The sequence below is a fragment of the Schistocerca cancellata genome, chromosome 5 (assembly GCF_023864275.1).
Source record: "Schistocerca cancellata isolate TAMUIC-IGC-003103 chromosome 5, iqSchCanc2.1, whole genome shotgun sequence".
Taxonomy (NCBI): domain Eukaryota; kingdom Metazoa; phylum Arthropoda; class Insecta; order Orthoptera; family Acrididae; genus Schistocerca; species Schistocerca cancellata.
The window spans coordinates 709,772,795-709,794,124 of NC_064630.1; the positions used below are offsets into that span (position 1 = coordinate 709,772,795).

Sequence of the window (21,330 nt, forward strand, 5' to 3'; positions counted from 1 at the left end):
TGACGCAACTGTTTCCTTGCGACCTATTATATAACCTTACTTTCAACAACTGCCTGGTTGGTAGCGTGAGCCGTCACCTTAACCAGCCTCTTACATTTAACATGATCCTTCAAAATATCTCGACACGACCGCCTGCCAAGACACGGCTATTCAGGAGCACAAGTGTTCGTGTTAATGGCAGTGACGTTACCAGACAAAATTAAATTCCGTAATAGGTTAAATTTCTTTCGTTATATACCGCCAAAAAATATGGAAAATTCTTTTTCTATTTTCAGTCATAAAGCTATGTAGCCATTGCCAAGTGCCTCATCTTTTTTGTATTACAGAACGCGTGTAATTAGGACTCCTGTAACTAGATCCTATTGCCAACATACGACACTCCCTCTAAAATAGCCCCATTGCTGTTAAAAACATGCGACTGGTTCTAACAATTCTTCAGCTCGCTTGAGGTGTCACAGTCATACAAATGACGTCAGGCAAAAGTCTCGAAATCCTATTTTGCGCTCAGCTGGAATCTTCAAATGACGTTCGTTGACTAGTCACCTTTGAGGCTTCATTGATCACTACGGAGACAGTTCGAAATAATTTGTCTCCTACCGAAGCAATTAGAAACCAGACAAGTGGCTACGCTACCCTATGAAGTTATACATGAAATATGAAATCCCAAATCGAACTATCGATGCTTCGCGCTATTTTTTTTTAGACTGAATATGTACGTGTGTATAAAGAGGCTCTCCTGAATCGTTCTTTCTCCAACATTAGATTAGTTGTTACTCTAGGCCGATTATTAAGTATAATATTGCATTCATTGTAGTTGGAATTGAGAAGGCTAATCACTCTGTATCGTTTTCAATTAACAGAGATATTACTTCAGTTGTACGTCATGCAGATGGTATGTCGCACTTCCTCCAAAATTAATTTTTTAATTTGCAAGAATGGCAGTTCAAATCATTTCTCCATATTTTCACAATAGACTCTTTGGGTGTAGACCACAAACATTTGCGGTTCTTAATTCTTTTATTACCTGTCTTAACTTTGATAGTGTTACTGTGTTCACTCTGTTTAATTCTCTATCAATGTTATCTTCTACATTTTTGATCTCACTACACTATAATATTCTGAGTAGTTTCCCGTGCTTTATCAACAATTATAATTGGTGCTAATGTGACTTTTCCCTTGGGTCAAGGCGTTTTAATACTTTTCAGCTATTAATTGTCGGCCGTGAATATCATCTCAGATATTGCTTATATGAATTTCCCAGGCTTGTTGATGAACTGTTCTAGTACAAGCTTTTCTGTGATTCTTCTACGTTTTACATTCTTCATATTTTCTAGTGCATTTATTAAAAATACATTTTCTTTTTCTTTTATTACTTCCTCATTTTCTTTATTCCATGTCCTTATGACATTATCTTTTTCGAATTTTAATCTTTTTTCACTTACGTCATTCTTCTCTTATGTTATAGTAGTACAATGAGGTAACAAAAGTCATTGGACAGCGATATGCATATAAAGGGTGGTCCATTGATAGTGACCGGGCCAAATATCTCACGAAATATTCATCAAACGAGAAAACTACAAAGAATGATACTTGGCTAGCTTGAAGGGGGAAACCAGATGGCACTATGGTTGGCCCGCTAGATGGCGCTGCCATAGGTCAAACGCATACCATATTCCTATTTCTTAAATAGGAACCCCCATTTTTATTACATATTCGTGTAGTACGTAAAGAAATGTGAATGTTTTGGTTGGACCACTTTTTTCCCCTTTGTGATAGACGGCGCTGTAATAGTCACAGACGTATAAGTACATGGCATCACGTAACATTCCGCCAGTGAGGATGGTATTTCCTTCGTGATACATTACCCATGTTAAAATGGACCGTTTACCAATTGCCGAAAACGTTGACATCGTGTTGATGTATGGCAATTGTGATCAAAATGCCCAACGGGCGTGTGCTATGTATACTGCTCGGTATCCTGGCGACATCATCTAAGTGTCCGAACTGTTCGCCGGATAGTTACGTTATTTAAGGAAACAGGAAGTGTTCAGCCACGTCTGAAACGTGGCACTTTAAATCGTGCAATGTATGCTGATTTTCTACATAATGTTCTACCGATGTTACCACAAGATGATTCACTGCATGACAGAATGGCGGTGTTTTTCCAACACGATGCATGTCCGGCACATAGCTCGCGTGCGGTTGAAGCGGTATTGAATAGCATATTTCATGACAGGTGGATTGGTCATCGAAGCACCATACCATGGCCCGCACGTTCACAGAATTTGACGTCCCCGGATTTGTTTCTGTGGAGAAAGTTGAAGGATATTTGCTATCGTGATCCACTCACAGCTCCTGACAACATGCGTCAGCGCCTTGTCAATGCATGTGCGAACATTACGGAAGGCGAACTACTCGCTGTTGAGAGGAATGTCGTTACACGTACTGCCAAATGCATTGAGGTTGACGGACATCATTTTGAGCATTTATTGCATTAATGTGGTATTTATAGGTAATCACGCCGTAACAGCATGCGTTCTCAGAAAAGATAAGTTCACAAAGGTACATGTATCACATTGGAACAACCGAAATAAGATGTTCAAACGTACCTACGTTCTGTATTTTAATTTGAAAACCTGCTCGTTTCCAACTGTTCGTCTAAGATTGTGAGCCATATTTTTGTGACTATTACAGCGCCATCTATCACAAAGCGAAAAAAGTGGTCCAACAAAAACATTCATATTTCTTTACGTACTACACGAATATGTAATAAAAATGGGGGTTTCTATGTAAGATATACGCAGCTGATATCCATTTTACTTGTGGCAGCTCCATCTAGCGGGCCAACCATAGCGCCATCTGGTTTCCCCCTTCAAGCTAGACAAGTTTCGGTGTTTGCAGTTTTTTCGTTTGACGTTTATTTCGTGAGATATTTGGTCCGGTCACGATCAGTGGACCACCCTGAATACTGATGGCAGTAGTTTCGCGTGCACAAACTACAAAAGGGCAGAATGAGATTTTCACTCTGCAGCGGAGTGTGCGCTGATATGAAACTTCCTGGCAGATTAAAAGGGCAGTTCGTTGGTGGTGTCATTTGCACTCAGTTGATTGATATGAGAAGGTTTCCGACATGATTATGGCCGCACGACTGACATTAACAGACATTGAACGCAGAATAATGGTTGGAGATACACTCATTGGACCTTCCATTTAGGAAACTGTTACGGAATCAAGTATTCCTAGATCCATAGGCGCCAGAAGTGTCCCGAGAATACCAAATTTCAGGCATTACGTGTGACCACTGACAACACAGTGGCCGACGGCCTGCACATCACGACCGACAGCAGCAGCATCTGCGTAGAGTTACCAGCGCTGACAGAACAGCAACACCGCATAAAGCCGTGCGGTTTAAGGCGCCAAGTCACGGACTGCGCGGTCCCTACCGTCGGAGGTTCGATTCCTCCCTCGGACATTGGGGTGCGTGTTGTTCTTAGCATAAGTTAGTTTAAGTAGTTCTTAAGTCGAGGTAACGATGACCTCAGCTGTTTGGTCCTTAGGAATTCACACACATTTGAACACTGCGTGAAATAACCATAAAATAAATGTTGATGGTACGACGTACATATCTGTTAGAAGAATGCGGCGAAATTTGGTGCTAATGGGCTATAGAAGGAGAGGACCTACGCAAGTGCATTTGTTAACATCGTCTGCAGCGCCTCGCCAGGGCTCGTGACCATATCGGTTGGACCCTAGACTACTGGAAACCGCTGACTTCGTCAGATGAGTCCCGATTCGAGTTGGGAACACACTAATGGTAGGGTCCGCGTGTGGCGCAGACCTCACGAGGCCATTGACCCAAGTCGTCAACAAGGCACTTAGCATGCTGTTGGTGGCTCCATAAAGGTGTAGTCTCTGTTTACATGGACCATTACGTGGAAATGGTTATGGTCGGCTACTTGGAGACCATTTTCAGCCATTTATGTACTTAATTTTGCCAAACAAAGATTGCAGTTATATTGGTGACAGTGCATCTTATCGCTGGGGCACAGCTGTTGGCGACTGGCTTGAATAACATTCTGGGCAGTTCAAGCGAATGATGTGGAGACCGAATGCCTGACATGAATTCCATGGAACGTTTAGGGGGTATGATTGAGATGTCATTTCGTGCAGAAAATCTAGCACCGGCAATGCTTTCGCAATTTTGAACGGCTACAGAGGCAGAAAGTTAGTAGACAGGAATACAGTTAAATACTTAGCCTTAATTCAGCATCAGCGGTGAACGTCGATCTTGACTTTGTACAGTAATATTTACAAGAGCAGTATTATAATGAAGTGCGAATACTTCTTTACAATTGCGATTGCTTCACACATATAGATCAATTGTCAATGCATAAACTGTATGTAGCGCCTTGCAAGGTCGTAGCTATTGACTTAGCTGAAGGCTATGAGATCTCTGAAGCTATAACAAGTGAACCATTCCTATTAAAGTCGACTGTAGAACTAGCCTGTGCACTAGCTTGTGTCGTAAGACCAGCCGAGTGGCGGCACACATTCTGCTAGCGTCGACAACGGCGACTCGCTGGTCCGATAATGTCCTGACGAACTGCGGCCGATTTGAAGCCTACAACCTAGAAAGTCTGGTGCCTTGAGGTGACACCACATATCCGACAACAAATTAATAGGTATATCACTACTTTTATCGCCTCAGTGTACTTTCCCATTCTTCGTTTGTATCAGCTTCTGTTCTAGCGTTAGCTGGACAGCCTTGTAATTTTATTTGATACATATGTTCCTTCAAATGGTTCAAATGGCTCTGAGCACTGTGGGACTTAACATCTGAGGTCATCAGTCCCCTAGAACTTTGAACTACGTAAACCTAACTAACCTAGGACATGACACACATCCATGCCCGAGGCAGGATTCGAACCTGCGGCTGTAGCGTTCGAGCGGCTCCAGACTGAAGCACCTAGAACCGCTCGGCCACACCGGCCGGCTTACATATGTTCCAATCACTGTGCTTGTACAAGGGATATTTTATACACGTCTTTATTGTTACATTTTGGTTTCGTTTTCTCTCATCTCGTAATTTCTGAACTAAGCAAAAAATGTGATCTGTTATGATTTCAGAACCTCTGTATGCTCTAGTACAGTGTTTCCCAACCATTTTGAAGCCCTTGGGCCTGAGTGCAATCAGATATTACCTAATGCCCTCCTACGACTAACGTCATTAACATCAGTGTCTTACTAATTTATACAATGAAAAAAATCTATTTGAACACACGTATTTCTAAAATGACGAATGATAGTTTCCATAAATGTTTTATTATGTAATGAACTAATGACTGTGCTTATTTCTGCCATCATTTATAGAATGATGAAACACTTAGCAGTGCACCGCGAGTGCTATCTATAGCTCCTCTTCAGAAAAGAAAGCTAACTGTCCACATTGAAGGTAGACACTTGTTACAAAATATACTTCCTCTGCACCACTTCTCTCCCTAGCGGCTCTTGCTTTACTTAGAGTTAGCACACTGGACTCGCATTCGAGAGGACGACGGTTCAATCCCGTCTCCGGCCATCCTGATTTAGGTTTTCCGTGATTTCCCTAAATCGTTTTAGGCAAATGCCGGGATGGTTCCTTTGAAAGGGCACGGCCGATTTCCTTCCCCATCCTTCCCTAACCCGAGCTTGCGCTCCGTCTCTAATGACCTCGTTGTCGACGAGACGTTAAAAACACCACCACCTTTACTTGGACTCTAAACCCTCAATTAAAAGCAGAGGAATTAAAGTACGTGTGTTAAACTTACTCTTTGTAAATTACTTCGTAACTGGATTATCTACTTGTGAACCGGTAGAAGTTGGAAGACCTTGGCTGCCAAAGCTTTATGTCTGACACCTACTACTAATATTAATAACACTTTAAGACCCTGCAGCAGTTTAGTAAATATTAAGCAGCTACTGTTCCGTCGTGCCGTCGGATAGATGAATTGTCTGTTGCCAAAAGAATAATGAAGCAATCTGTGGTCCACCCGCCCGGTTGGCCGTACGGTCTAATGCTCGGCTTTCCGGGCGGGATGGAGCGTCTGGTCCCCGGCACGAATCCGCCCGGAGGATTTGTGTCGAGGTCCGGTGAAGCGGCCAGCCCGTGGATGTTTTTTAGTCAGTTTTCCGTCTGCCTTGGCGAATGCGGGCTGGTTCCCCTTTTTCCGCCTCAGTTCAACTATGTCGGCGATTGCGGCGCAAACAAGTTGTCCACGTACGCGAACACCACCATTACTCTACCACGCAAACATAGGGATAACACTCGTCTGGTGTGAGACGTTCCCTAAGGGGTCCACCGGGGGCCAAACCGCACAGAACCCTTGGTTCGGTGTGGGGCGGCGGAGGGGTGGACTGCCGTAGTCGTCGTGGGGTTGTGGACCACTGCGGCTGCGGCGGGGACGGAGCCACTCCGTCGTTTCTAGTTCCCCGGTTAACATACATACAGTACAATACAAATCTGTGGTCCATTGTGGGAGCCGCCTACAGAGCAGAGGAGGTATTTTGATGACATACACTACTGGCCATTAAAATTGCTACACCACTAAGATGACGTGCTACAGACGCGAAATTTAACCGACAGGAAGAAGATGCTGTGATACGCAAATGATTAGCTTTTCAGAGCATTTACACCAGGTTGGCGCCGTTGGCAACACCTACAACGTACTGACATGAGGAAAGTTTTCAACCGATATCTGATACACAAACAGTAGTTGACCAGCGTTGCCTGGTGAAACGTTGTTGTGATGCCTCGTGTAAGGAGGAGAAATGCGCACCATCACGTTTCCGACTTTGATAAAGGTCGGATTGTAGCCTGTTGCGATTGCGGTTTATCGTATCGCGACATTGTTGCTCGCGTTGGTCGAGATCCAGTGACTGTTAGCAGAATATGGAATCGGTGGGTTCAGGAGGGTAATACGGAACGCTGTGCTGGATCCCAACTGCCTCGTGTCACTAGCAGTCGAGATGACAGACATCTTATCCGCATGGCTGTAACGGATCGTGCAGCCACGTCTCGATCCCTGAGTCAACAGATGGTGACGTTTGCAAGCCAACAACCTTCTGCACGAACAGTTCGACGACGTTTGCAGCAGCACGGACTATCAGCTCGGAGACCATGGCTGCGGTTACCCTTGACGGTGCATCACAGACAGGAGCGCCTGCGATGGTGTACTCAACGACGAACCTGGGTGCACGAACGGCATAACATCATCTTTTCGGATGAATCCAGGTTCTGTTTACAGCATCATGATGCTCGCATCCGTGTTTGGAGACATCGCGGGGAACGCACATTGGAAGCATGTATTCGTCATCGCCATACTGGCGTATCAGCCGTCGTGATGGTATGGCTGCTATTGGTTACGCGTCTCGGTGACCTCTTGTTCGCATTGGCGGCACTTTGAACAGTGGACGTTACATTTCAGATGTGTTACGACCCATGGCTCTACCCTTCATTCGATCCCTGCGAAACCCTACATTTCAGCAGGATAATGCACGACCGCATGTTGCAGGTACTGTACGGGCCTTTCTGGGCACAGAAAATGTTCGACTGCTGCCCTGGCCAGCACATTCTCCAGATCTCTCACCAATTGGAAACGTCTGGTCAATGTTGGCCGAGCAACTGGCTCGTCACAAAACGCCAGTCACTACTCTTGATGAAGTGTGGTATCGTGTTGAAGCTGAATGGGCAGCTGTACCTCTACAGGCCATCCAAACTCTGTTTGACTCAATGCCCAGGCGTATCAAGGCCGTTATTACGGCCAGAGGTGGTTGTTCTGGGTACTGATTTCTCAGGATCTATGCACCCAAATTGTGTGAAAATGTAATCACATGTCAGTTCAAGTATAATATATTTGTCCAATGAATACCCGTTTATCATCTGCATTTCCTCTTGGTGTAGCAATTTTAATGACTAGTAGTGTATTAAAGCACATGTGATATTAAACTCTAATGGCACACAGTAAAAAGCTTCTGCTGAAGTAGTGGACTATGTGAATAGAATACGTTCATCCAGTAGCTTCATAATCATCAATATCAAACAAAAAGGGTAGTGGGTTAATGTTCGTCTTTGAAAAAAAAGATAAGGGCTGGTAACTTAGTAACCAGTATTAGAGTCTTACGAAGTAGTGATAATAATAATGATCTTTAAAAGAATAATGTGGTTTCGTAAACGTAACTCAATCGAATTCTTTTGTTTTTACCGCTTAGAGATTTTCATTTTACTCCTCAGTGAGTAATTAACCCCAGGCTGGGAACCACTGCTCTAGTATCTCTAAATTTTTTCTACTGTTAGTTTCTACTGTCTTACGAGATATGTTTGACAAGAGCTTCTTCCACAGACTGAGCGCCCCGCAGCCGGCCGCCTCCAGCACTCACCCCCGGCGTACCAGCAGCCACCCCCCGTGTACCCGCCGAGCCCGGCGCGGACGCCGCCCCCGCTGCCGGCACGCATCCGGCCGCCTCCCGGGGCTGCAGCCACCGCCGCCGCCGCCGCCGCCGCCACCGCATCTTCGTCGTCTCCGTCATCGTCGTCCGCTGGGGGCGGCGTCGCGACGCTGCCGGCCGGGGCGCTGTCGCCGGTGTCCACGGCCCCTTCCACGTCTCCCGTAGCTACCACGGCGACCGCAACGCCGCCGTTCGTCCCGACGACCATTAACCGCGCGTCCAACGGCACGCTGCGCAAGGACCACCTCATCTCGGACTCCATCCCCGGCCCCGAGAGCTGCGTATGACGGCTGCGACCTGCTCGCTTAGCACTCGCGGTGCACGGTGTACGTCGGTGTGGGGGAGCCCCGAAGAAGCAGCTTCTTGCACTGGAAAGCTATGGCCAACAGGTGCTCGACGTCGCGGTGTTGGGGACCGTTGGGCGATCTGTCTGAGGCTGGCCTATATTACCGTCTGTGTTTAACATGTGTCTGGAGAGAAGTATCTTGTTCTGATGCATGCTTATTTTCCTTATACATGTCTTCCTAGGTTGTTTGCATTTCGGCCTACGTGAATATCTAGCACTCCGGTCAATAGTGGAGGTCTTCCCACCGCGAGGTTTTATGACGTGAAAAACAAAGCCAGTAAGCGTACCCTCTCAGTTTATTATCGTTCACTAAATGACCACAGAAATTCCGTGAATGCGGCCGTAATTAATTTTTCTGCTTTTCTGATATATGGGCAGTGGAACTACTAGTCACCTTCTGAGCCAGTACCAATACTCTCAAACTGCATCGCTCAGATGATGACAGGACGTTCTTCCACCGTAATATCATAAAACAAGAAGATATGTTTGCAGCGGCATTGGCTAAAGTTCACGTACCAATAATTAATCCATAAAAACTTCACGTCCCCTATGAGATTGTTTTGCTCATTACTGATAAACTAAATTCCCGTTCAGTCTGTAACTAATCAGTAATCAGTGACACGAAGTTGCAACTTATACCTCTACACATATATGCCAGTTTCCAGGAAATTACTTGTGGGAGTCATTTGCTTTTTTTTCCATCGCGGCAGTTTCTTCTCTTTGTGGATAGTTGGTTATGGATAGAAATCGGCTCACAAGGCATTCATCTGAAATTTATTTCTTGAGCATGTTTCAGAGATACGTAGATTTTTAGGGACCGTTTCCTGTTCTGTCTCGACTGCCAGATTTACTTCACTCACCACAACCGGAAATTTTGTCCCGAAAGCTTCGTACATTCTCTACCAAACTTAAACATTTTATCCCATGGCTAGGAAAGCTTACAAACTGGAATCAGTCAGCATTCCAACTACATCTACACCGACCTCAGTAAGCCAGGGTGTTGGTCTGAAACCATCAATATTACAGACTGCTATCGGCAGTGTTGGCGTGGACAGCAGGTGTCGGTTGGTATTAACGTGCACTGAGCAGTAGGCCTACGTCGGTTTGCTGGATATCAACTGCCTGCTCAAACTCTGTCACTTGCAGCAATAATATTAATGGCTACGCGGCAATACACAAGAGTGCTGCTACATATGTGGATGGAGCTGATTACAGTGATCGCATTGTGGTGGTAATGGCGTGAAACGTTTACGTATGGCATAGAATGTTTAAACGTTTGCCCTCTGTGTAGTATCAAATTTTCCACTTGAAAATAATCGTAATGTATAAACTGCAATTAAAGTTGTTGAAACAAAGCATACAGTCAAAGTCGAAATTGGTCTGCTTCAAAAGTTTGTAAAATATAGGTTCGATTGAGTTAGGAAACTGATAGTGCTGTAGCGGATTTAATATGGAGAAAGCGAGCAATTTTTGCTCACGAATTGGTGGGTTTGACATTAGGAAGGAACAAGATGGACTGGAAACTATATTTGACTGTAGTGTCGGCTACAGTGATAGATGTTGTATGAAAAAGTATGTAGTGTACTTTAATAGATGGTTGGCGTGATGATGCAGCGCAATACAAGCCCCCGGTTCTCAGGAAAGGAACACAAAGTGGTGTTGGGATATGGTGTAACAGATATATAGGCAACCCAAAAATTCTCAATTCTCGCTTAATGTTTAGTCAAATTTCAGTTCCTTACTTCAGATGATGATACTCGAAATAAACATAAATTTCAATAAAGCTAGAATTCACCGACTAAGAACCTGGAGTTTGCAGTTAGCCTACTGTTAAAGATCTAAACAATACTGAAATACTCGAAATCCAAGTTATGAACGTTCTGCTCTCGTTTGTTCCCATTACATGCTTCAAGACAGTTTCTAAAGACTTCCAGATGCGGCGCAGTTGCTGTTGATACTTACGTAACATAGTTCAAAGTTTCTCCCAAAGAGAAACTAATATCAAAATTCGAAATTGTTGATCAACGTTGTGTTTATCATTGCCTATCAAATTTTGTTGTGCCGTTTAGAGTATTTTTTTCCTGGAGACTGGAACACATAAAAAAGCCGAAGCTATTTCATAATGAATCAAAAAAAAATATTGAGACACTATCATGGCCAAGTAATTCCCAGCAAATCATATCCTGCAACAACAACAGAAAATCCTTTTCTTTAAAAATATCTTTTCTGAATATTCGAGCTCCCTGACATCTTACCTGAGCCAACACTCTGTAAGAACAAGAAGAGAACTTACTTCGCTCTTTTAAAATGCCTCGAAATATTCCTTTTATTAGAATAATTTTGATATTTTGTGGAAATGTGAGCAGTCAATACGGTAATATTCACTGCAAGGCCTATTTAACGGACGGAACATACGTTTGAAAAATTGCAAAGTGTAAGGATCATGAACATTGTTAACTGTGTTTCGTGAGACAAATGTATGTGATACTGTTTAATTCTGTGTGAATGAAGGCACAGCTGTTGGTGTTTATAAGTCTATGTTAACATTCAGCAATCTATGTCTTTGTGCTAGAAAAAGTTGTGCAAGCCAGTATGGAAGAAAATCGGTGACAGAAGATTTGGAGAATTCTCTTGGGACAAAGTATCAGTTGTTGTTTGCGAAACTACGTTCTTCCTTTAAAAGTAAATTATTTGTTTTGAACTAATAATTCATTTCCTCATAATGTCTTTATTTCTATTCGTCCCTGATCTATTTTCACCGTCAAACAATTTTCTAAACTGGTTATGCCATTACTCAACGAGCAAAAACAATTAATGTTCAATGTATTACTATAGAGACGTAATATGTGTAAACTGAAAGAGAATTATCAGTTCTTATGTTGTGAAACTACCTGAAGTAAAGATCATATATAAAGAAGAATGACTCACTCAAATTGTACGTTTTGTAAATATTTTCATCTTTTATTGATATGGTTAAAATAATATATGATGTAAATAAATGTAAAGTGTTTTATAAACGTTTGAAAGTTGTATTTTTGTCAATAAAATTGATGTAAAGAAATAAGATATTATTGTACTGCTTATGTGTGAGGAATCATTATCACAAATGAGCATACAGATCAACAAAAGAGACCAACTTTGGCACATATTAATATATGAAAGATTCGTCAACTGTAGTGAACTGGAGAAGAAATAAAGATTTGTTGGTTCTGTATCCACCCATCAGGCCTTTTGCAAATATTTTCCAAAGCGGAAAAAGGTGGGAGCAGACGACCAGTAATTCAGTTCCTCATACCATTGAAGAACACGTTGACTCGCAAGATTTTAAGTTATTGCGAATGTAGACATAAAAATTAGCAAAGTGATAGTAGACAAAACGTCCAGATTAATGAAGTGAATGTAGTAATAGTTATCTTATTTGAAAGAGATTTTTTCTCTCTTGTAACAGTAAATTTTCGTTATTAATACTGTAATAGTAACTTTTCGCTATTAATATAAGCGTTTCAAGTTCCTGTCCTTACTATTCGGTATTCTTCACATTCAGTTTTCCTCAAAAGGAGCAACATTTAAAGCGAATGAAGTTGGTTAGAAAATAGACCTGTCGGAGTAATAACTTTCATGGACGCGAGGTTCTATGGTATGGATAGACATGATGTACATACATTTAATATATTTGTGTTGATGCAGTAAGCGGGACCTTTATGTGTACTTTCCCACTGTCTAAGAGCTGCATACAGGCATTAATCAGCAAACAACACACGTGGTAAATGACTAAAATTGGGTTAAAATATTTCCTGATAAAGCCAGGTGACAACATAGGGTAAAAAGAGGACGACGAAGTCCAAAAGAATTATTAAAAGTTGTGGAGACACCTGTTACTATTGCCGACTAAGCAAACCAAATAATCAATATCTGGTGGAATTACGTTATTAAAAGACGACTGAAATTGCGTATTACTGCTTCGGAATATATGCAGTGGCTAGGTGTAATTGTCCTCCGACGAATACTCTGCCGTGCTGGTCGATTCATCTATTGCAGAACAGAACGAAAAGAAAAGATGGTGCAAATGATTCTTTGTTGTTTCAGTCTCTACAGAGCTTGGCCCAATTCTAAACTGTTGTGTTTGTTTTCGTTAGGTACAGTTCGCCTATTGTTCTTAGGGTATCTGTCTATCAACAATCTGCTTCCCTTCACGCTATCACACGAGAATGATAGGGAATGTTTTCCAACAAGTTTGACATTTACAGAAATACACGAATTACCAGTTAGAGCCTGTCTGTTAATGTCATGTATTGCATACTGTATGTTGTTTGACGCTGGACATTTGTAAAATAAATTATACTTTAAACTACTAATTTGAAGATAGGCAAAACATTAATGAAATTTACAGCCGCTAGGTGGCAGGCGCTACGATTCAGTCTTTTTCACATTATCACCACGATGTATCAAACGCATACTCTTACACAAACTTGTATCGAAGACTCGAACTGACCAATTACACTTTGAAAAAATGTCATGAAAGTTGCGTACAAACAGCTGGAAGAGGGAAGATTTTATTTTGAGATACATCCAGAGTCATGATCTGAAATGGTCACAATATCATTAAAGAAGTAACACTTGTCAGCGTAAACCAAAAATATAAATAGCAGTGAAGTGTAACTGCTTGTTTTGTATACCGTCTTACGACCAAAGTAAGGTAAAATATTTTACTACTGTTAATATTATTAACAGTTATCCTAAACTGGTTTCCAACGATTTAACAATCATCAGCTACAATTTTTAATAGATGTATTGAATGAAAGTTCAACAGACAGGGTGACGAACTTAGGAGAGCCGTGAATATCACCACTTTTTCGGCCGAAAGCACGGAATACGTCTGGAACTTAAGACTTATTTTATTGAGGTAAAAGGTATTTGAATTTACTAAACGAAATTGATGAAACTTGCATGAAAAAACGTGAAACCAACGTCCTGAGTGGCATGTGTCTATCTCACATGTATGTCGGAAGCTTACACATATTAGAAGAAACGAATGTGGAGGAAATGGCTAAAATGGCTGTCACACAGTGAGGGGGAAACCTATAAAAAGACACTCATTCACTCACTCCTGCCTCACTGTGTGGAATGAATGAAACTTGGGAGGTAACTTGAGACAGTCCTGAGTAGTGGGTATAGATCTCAAAGTTATTGGAATACATCATTGAACTATTGAAATTTTCAGAACAGTTAGTACAGGCCCTTTTTCAAGTAAAAGTTGTGTTTTCTTAACAGGTCAAATAAAGAAAATATATTTTGAATTAATAGCTTCCAATACACTGAACCACATAAATGAATGTTTCCTCTGCCTAAAATTATCTATGACAAGCCATAACATGCACTACATTGTACCTCTGGGCTCACTTCGATAACAAATATAAGGGAAATACGATAAACACAGTTCTAAAGGCTCCACCGAATTCTTTTGTGAAGTCGCAAGAGAAAGGCAAACAGTATCTATGTTCGAACGAATGCAGGTAGTCACTATTAACGACTGGGAGAGACGACGAAGAGAGAAGTTGCGTAATATCCAAGAGAGGTAGTAAAGCAAACAACTGCTGATGGTGTACCGTGTTTATGAGAGAGGTCAAGGGAGCCCGAGTCATCTACTGGTTTCTTTCAACTGTTTAGACTGTGAGGTCATGTGCGTGTAGTGGTCTGTAATGTACACTAGTAATGATAAAAGTCCAGAGGTGATATTCATGTCATATTTCAGTGTTTGTTGACGTAGGCTCAAGAGGTGCGTTGTAGAGTTTATTGTCCTGCGAAGCAACATCGGAATGGTAGAACAGGATTATTAAGTGCGCATTGTTTCAGGATATTTATTAGACACAATATTGTTAAACACACAACAAACATCGTTTTCCAGAAACGTAACATTTATAGAAATTACAATATATCAACATACACAATGTATTCAAATGTAGGTGTGTAAATGTGTGCTTAGGTATATGAATGCCTGCGGCGGAACGGCGTCCTATTCCTCTTCAAGTGCCAAAAACAGAGAAGGCAGTGGCGTTGACCATTAGGATCTGCAGCAAAGTCGACGGTTTAAGGTGTTCCAGCGGGATCACGCAGGGATCTAGCAGGCCAATCCATTTCAGTAACTCTTTTATCCAAAAACCATTGTTTTTACAGATGCTGCCTTGTGAGAGGATGCATTGTCATGCTCATAAAAACAGTCATCATTTCGGAAGTGTATCTCTAGTGCAAGCGGTACACAAGCATACAATATATGTTCATATCCTTCTACGTATAGCGTTTCTATAAGCTCAATCGGATTACACAAGAACCACGAAAAGCATCCTCATACCTCAACACCACCTTCTTCGTACTTCACAGAAAATACAAGAATTTCTCTATATATAAATTCAAATCGTCTCCTTGCGTCTCACTGTATAAACAAGTCAGTCTCAAAAAATGCTGCTGGGATTTTGATCCGGTTTCCGCTAATAAAGACGCTGATTTGGGAGGAAGGTTTTTTTGTATATCTGATTAATATTGAGTAGAACTTGTCTTAATTATGATTTTAGTTGTGCAAACCATCCGACGGCCATGTTGTGAACGGCAGAGACAACTCTACCGAAGAGCAAGGCCCTGAGGCAACAAAAAGCATGACCAAATTCGTCTCCGGTGTAATGTTCTAGTTGTAGAAGTTTGGCTAGAGTCCGGAAGGTTGTAGGATTGTAAGCCAGTTGGGTCGCTTCTTTCCGCTCTGCTTTTTAACCTAGCGTTGACCTCTCAATGATATGAAGAATCGCCAAAAACGAAACGTGGCTCGGATTCCACGATACACAGTATCTCACCTTTCCCCGTTTGGATAACTGATTAGGAGTATGCAAGTCGCCTAAGTGAAACCCAACCGATTGCAATCGTTTCAGAACAATTGCATAGCGAAAACAACACGAGGGATAAAACCCGTGGTTTCCTATTATTTGTGCTTAGAGTAAAACGCAGCATGGGATGCATCTTTACTCCGTTTATATAAAGAAAATTTTAAGGACCTCGGGTGATGACTCAACTTCCAGCTTTCTTTGGGCCAAATATAATTCTCTACATGGTGAGGAGAAAGATATTATTTGGTTCAAATGGTTCAAATGGCTCTGAGCACTATGCGACTCAACTTCTGAGGTCATTAGTCGCCTAGAACTTAGAACTAATTAAACCTAACTAACCTAAGGACATCACACACATCCATGCCCGTGGCAGGATTCGAACCTGTGACCGTAGCGGTCACGCGGTTCCAAACTGACGCGCTTAGAACCGCACGGCCACACCGGCCGGCAAAGATATTATTTGTTTCGACACTTCCGAATTATACAGTAGACTAGTAAAAGCATAATGACGAGAAAGAGATTTGGTCGTTTTAAAGATCACAATGGTATGGGCTCGATCTTTTTGAATGGGTTTCACAAATTTCTTGCAGATGAGTACAGAAGAATACTTCTACAAATAATTGAAGGACGTATTTCGAAATATGACGACAATTAAAGACGGCTAATTTCTGCTTACCTGAGATTACAAGTTGAAATTTGCACTCTTAATTCACTGCAAATTCTTCGAACAGTTACTCAGCTTGTGAGTTAGTAAATTCGAAGTATCATAATAATCATGACTAATAAAGAGAAGATAACCGCCTCATCGCCAGGCAGTGATCTGAGATTTACAATTTCAAATAATCAATTAACTTTAACCAATAGTTTCCGTGCAATCATTTGAAAATAACTGAATGGCAAAAAACAACATATGAATCCCAAGTACCTGTGTTTTTATGCTTCATATAATATGTTTTCCGAAAAAGTATTTCTGCAACAAGGCCGGCCGCTGGTGGCTGAGCGGTTCTAGGCGCTTCAGTCTGGAATCGCGCGACCGCTACGGTCTCAGGTTCGAATCCTGCCTCGGGCATGGATGTGTGTGATGTCCTTAGATTAGTAAAGTTTAAGTAGTTCTAAGTTCCAGGGGACTGATGACCTGTGATGTTAAGTACCATAGTGCTCAGAGTCATTTGAACCATTTTTCTGCAATAAGGTTTTGTTTACAAACAGTACGTTCTTTCAGCAGCGCAGCAAATGACTCAGCTTTCAGCTTTTGGATTTCTAGGACCAAACATCTAGATGTGGACGCGATCCTTTGAGTCGGACGGCGAAAAAGTCTGTCATAAATAGTCCACCTCAGTGAACTGCGACGACCAACAAAGCATCAACAAAGCTTCACAAGCGACATTTCATGTGAAGTCGACCAAAATTGTTCCTGTTGACCACTTACAACTTTCTCCTCGATGGCAAATGGTACTGCGGAGGTGCCTCTTGCAACTCAAGGTCGTTGTCTGACAGAAGGACGTCGTGTATTGCAGAAGTCTCATATTTCTACTAATTATCATGTAACACTGTTAAATACAATAAGGACGCCCTGAGACGTTAATTTATCATGAATGAATTTTTGTTAAGGTTTAATGTAGGCTGTGCATTGTGTATGATCATTAGCAGATAACGATATATACATACATTTTATCTTATTCAATAATATCATAATTTACACAGACTGCTCTTACATGCAAACAGTCCTGCAGACACGAAAAGAGGAAGGGTTGCATTAATGAGAAACGGTTTTATACTTATCGAGTGTTCCCCCGGTTCACGTCATAAGTTAATATTTCGTTAAACAGGTTCTTTGTCATCTTCGGTTGGTCCCTTATAAATGCTGCTTTGCTCGGATTGCCAACGTTTTTAGGATCTATTTCAGGAATTGCGAAAAGGGTGTTTCCTTATACTTGACGACGATGGCACGAGGAGCTGAGAAACATAAAGGAGGATAGGATAGATAATGTTATGGCTGAGTGCCAATACTATATATTCCTGGTGAAGCAGTTTTGCTAACGCAGGAAGAGCGACAGAATGGCGTGGGTACAGTCCGGTACGTTTACACTAATTTAGGTGTTCTCACAACAAGCTTTAGAGACCAACAACCGTTGTGAACAGTGGTTCCCTACACAAGGTACGTTGAATTGTTCGTGTGGATGGAAATAACACACATTAAACTGCTGCCTTTTTTTAATCCTTCGTTAGTCGATGCCCTATTCGTACTTGACTTTCACGGTGTAGCTCATCAGTGACTTAGTTTATTCTAAAAATTAAAAGAAATAAAAATTAAACAGTTTTGTTGCTGTTGTACGTGCTATTCTATGTCATTTACTTCGTAAGGCGGACATGAACAAAAAGCCGAATCAGTAACTCAAAACATTGTTGCTTAAAAAATAAAATACGTAGTTGGACAGAATGGTGAACTGATCTGCCTATCTTGTTCACAACTAAGACGTGCCCGTTAAATGTGAGACATAACAGAAATCTTACACAAATAATGGGTTTGAAAGACAAAAATAAATCACGAATAAAGAAAATTTGAAAAATAGAATTAATCTCTCACACGCACACATTATCAAGAAGTAACTAAATTTGAGAATCGTATTAAAATAGATATACTCTTTGTTGTTTACTGCGAGCGTGAAATCGAAACGTAGTCAGAAAACTTTATTTATGACAACTAAATATTAAACTTATGTTAGTTGTTTGTTTGAACTAGGTACTGAATGGTAGTGCCTCAGAATTTTTATGTGAAGACTCATAAAGGTTTTCAAATGAAACAAACTTTATCAACATTGTACAAAGAAAGTCCTCATACGTGTCTGTAAGTTTTGGAAACAGACAAAAATAGGATGGGGCTAAGTCGGCACTGTAGTGTGTATAGTTGATGATGACGAATCCAATACGTCAGAATGTTCAAAAATGGTTGAAATGGCTCTGAGCACTATGGGACTTAACAGCTGTGTCATCAGTCCCCTAGAACTTAGAACTACTTAAACCTAACTAAGGACGTCACACACATCCATGCCCGAAGCAGGATTCGAACCTGCGACCCTAGCGGTCGCGTGGTTCCAGACTGTAGCGACTCGAACCGCTCGGCCACAGCGGCTGGCGTCGGATTGTTGCAACTGTCGCAGCGCTTGTGTGTGATCCGGCAATGTTATGTTGAAAGAGAGGGTGCTCCATTTTTGGATGAACTCTTTGAATTTGGGCTTTAAATTTTCTGACGGGTCGCAGTATCTTACGGAGTTTAAGGTGGTGTCTTAAGGCTAATTCCAAATGCACCACACCATGGACATCCCACCCAGAACAATGTAAGCGTGATTTTGCCTGCTGATGGCATCGTTCTCAAAATTTTTGCTGTAGGTGGTACTTTGTGGCGGAACTCCATTTGTGCACTCTTGGTTTCTGGGTCAAAATGGTAAACTCAATTTTCCATCACCTTTCAGAAATTTGTTTAAAGAACCCACCACCCTCATGCACAAAACGCAAAGGAAATTGTTAATAGGTGCCCATTTCTGTCTGTTTCACGTCAGGAGTGAGCATATGAGTCACCCACCGTGCACACAGTTTTCTGTAGTGGAGTTCTCCAATGATGGCCTGTACGCGTTCTCGTCATATGTCACATTCACCTGAGAGTTGTGTCCGTGTTACCCGACTTTTATGTCGTGATCTGATCAACGTAGTTAAAATGAGTCTCTTCGTTTGCCGCTCTGTCACACACGCTGAGGTCAGTGTCTTCATTTCCTTCAATACGAGCACGGACCATCCAACGTCGCACATGCTGATGTCAATAAAGTCATCACTGTACGCAGCTTTGATTCTTCTACGGATTCTAGCTGGAGGTACAAACTCGATTACAGCACACTGTTTCTCACGCATTGGCACATACTGTAGTTACGTTACACACTGCCATGTGACATGTCACAATTCGGAGCCCACTAAGGGCAGAAGGTTGCAGCTTCCGTCAGCGAAGCGGAGAAGCCGACCGAGTAATATGCATGACATGTGATATCTTAACTGAGATTGAGGACACAATAAAAAAAAATCGTAGGCATCAATTTCAGCACGCCCTCGCAAGTGCATGTCTACAGTCATGGAAACCGCTTAGTGTATCGTGGGAAGCCGGTAGTGGCACTAAAACTACATGGCGAAGACAGTTGGTAAAGTGAAGTATCCTGCAGTAACAATCTTTTCTCCGTGGCAGCTGTTACACGCCTGTGGAGATGGATAAAGATTTCGTCCGACTTGGCACGAAGTGTTGCAAGATTTCCACTGCTGCCGAATTCGAATTACCGCACGATACGCGACTTATCTCCTCCGTTTTGTTTCGATTCCTCTAGGGACTTTCTGTGGTACTGCGGCGTGGTGATACTCATTTGCATCATGACTGTAGGCATGTCCCTACGAATGAACAAACCAATGACTAAGAAACCTTATTTGTACTAGGCGATAATTACAACTTTCTACCAATTGTATTCCGGGAGTGACTCATAACCCATTGCCGATTTCTTAAATATTCAGCTATACTGTTTGACAGAAATTTACGAGGCTTCGTGCTCTATAAAAAAGTGATAACTGATGTTTGCAGTTTCACCGATCACACCAGAGACTTATCAGTCCTTGTCACCAGATACAGGTCATAAAAATAATACGTATGCGACATTTTAGTGCGTTTCACTATTTTTTAAAGTGACAACAATGTCACAGGTGCACAGATTCCGGTTAGAGTCCATGAAGGTTTTGATGGTTGTGAAGGTCAGGGACGACGCTCAGTCTGCCATTTGCTGACTATTGATTTAGAAATGTTGCTGAAAATGCCGTCCGTTCACACGAATGCATGAATAACGGATGCAACTTCAGTTTTCCTCGAGTGTCTGTCGGTGTCTCGTACATCAAACGCTGGTTGTGATAATATAAACGGACGACGTTTACAGCGACATCTCTAGAACAATATTCAAAAACCCCTCAGAATGGAACGATGCACCTTTGACATTACAATCTCATAAAATGCGTTCTCTTTTGTCTCCTCTAAAGAGAACAGAATTTTGTGTAAGTTGTTTTTTCACACCCTCTATATTCACCAGTGGCAGAGCAAACCTTGACGAAAAGCTCCCGGCTTAAGAGTCGGGTGGAAGCATAACGCGACATTTCGATGAGTGCCATTCTAGTGATTTCTAGCGAAGGAGTTATTGCAAATTTTATGAATTTATAGACTACGGCGGGCTACCCCTCGATTTTCCTATGGGTGCGTAACACATTCACGTCAACGCCCATGCAGAGGTAGCAGCCACAGCTCTCGTAGGGTCATCAACCATAATTCGTCACTTTTCCGAAGATGTGTCGACGCGCTTCGATACATTGCAGTAGCTAAATACAGCCACACAACTGGAAACCTATGAGATTTTCGTCAGTAGTAGGAGTTAGGAAGGTTTACATTCACATAAAATTTTGTACATTTGTAAAAGTTACTACAATATTCATATTCGTAAGTCACTAATAGATTTCCACTGTGACATTTACTGTGAAGCTTATGGTACATTTTCAAACAATACCTGTTATTTTTCAACTTGTGACTCCAGGCTTGAGGATCAGTATTTATTT

The 21,330-nt window shown here is 41.9% G+C and overlaps 1 protein-coding gene across 1 annotated transcript in view; it reads left to right on the top strand.

Annotated features, from left to right (window-relative positions):
* LOC126188774 (hemicentin-2-like) overlaps positions 1–11,793 on the top strand; it is an 862,561-nt gene extending 850,768 nt beyond the window's left edge. Inside the window, exons 16-17 of the mRNA XM_049930385.1 lie at positions 8,379–8,483; positions 8,595–11,793. Coding sequence (XP_049786342.1) covers positions 8,379–8,483; positions 8,595–8,771 — 282 coding nt within the window. The 3' untranslated portion in view covers positions 8,772–11,793. The remainder of the gene's footprint in view (positions 1–8,378; positions 8,484–8,594) is intronic.
* The last annotated feature ends 9,537 nt before the right edge of the window (positions 11,794–21,330 follow it).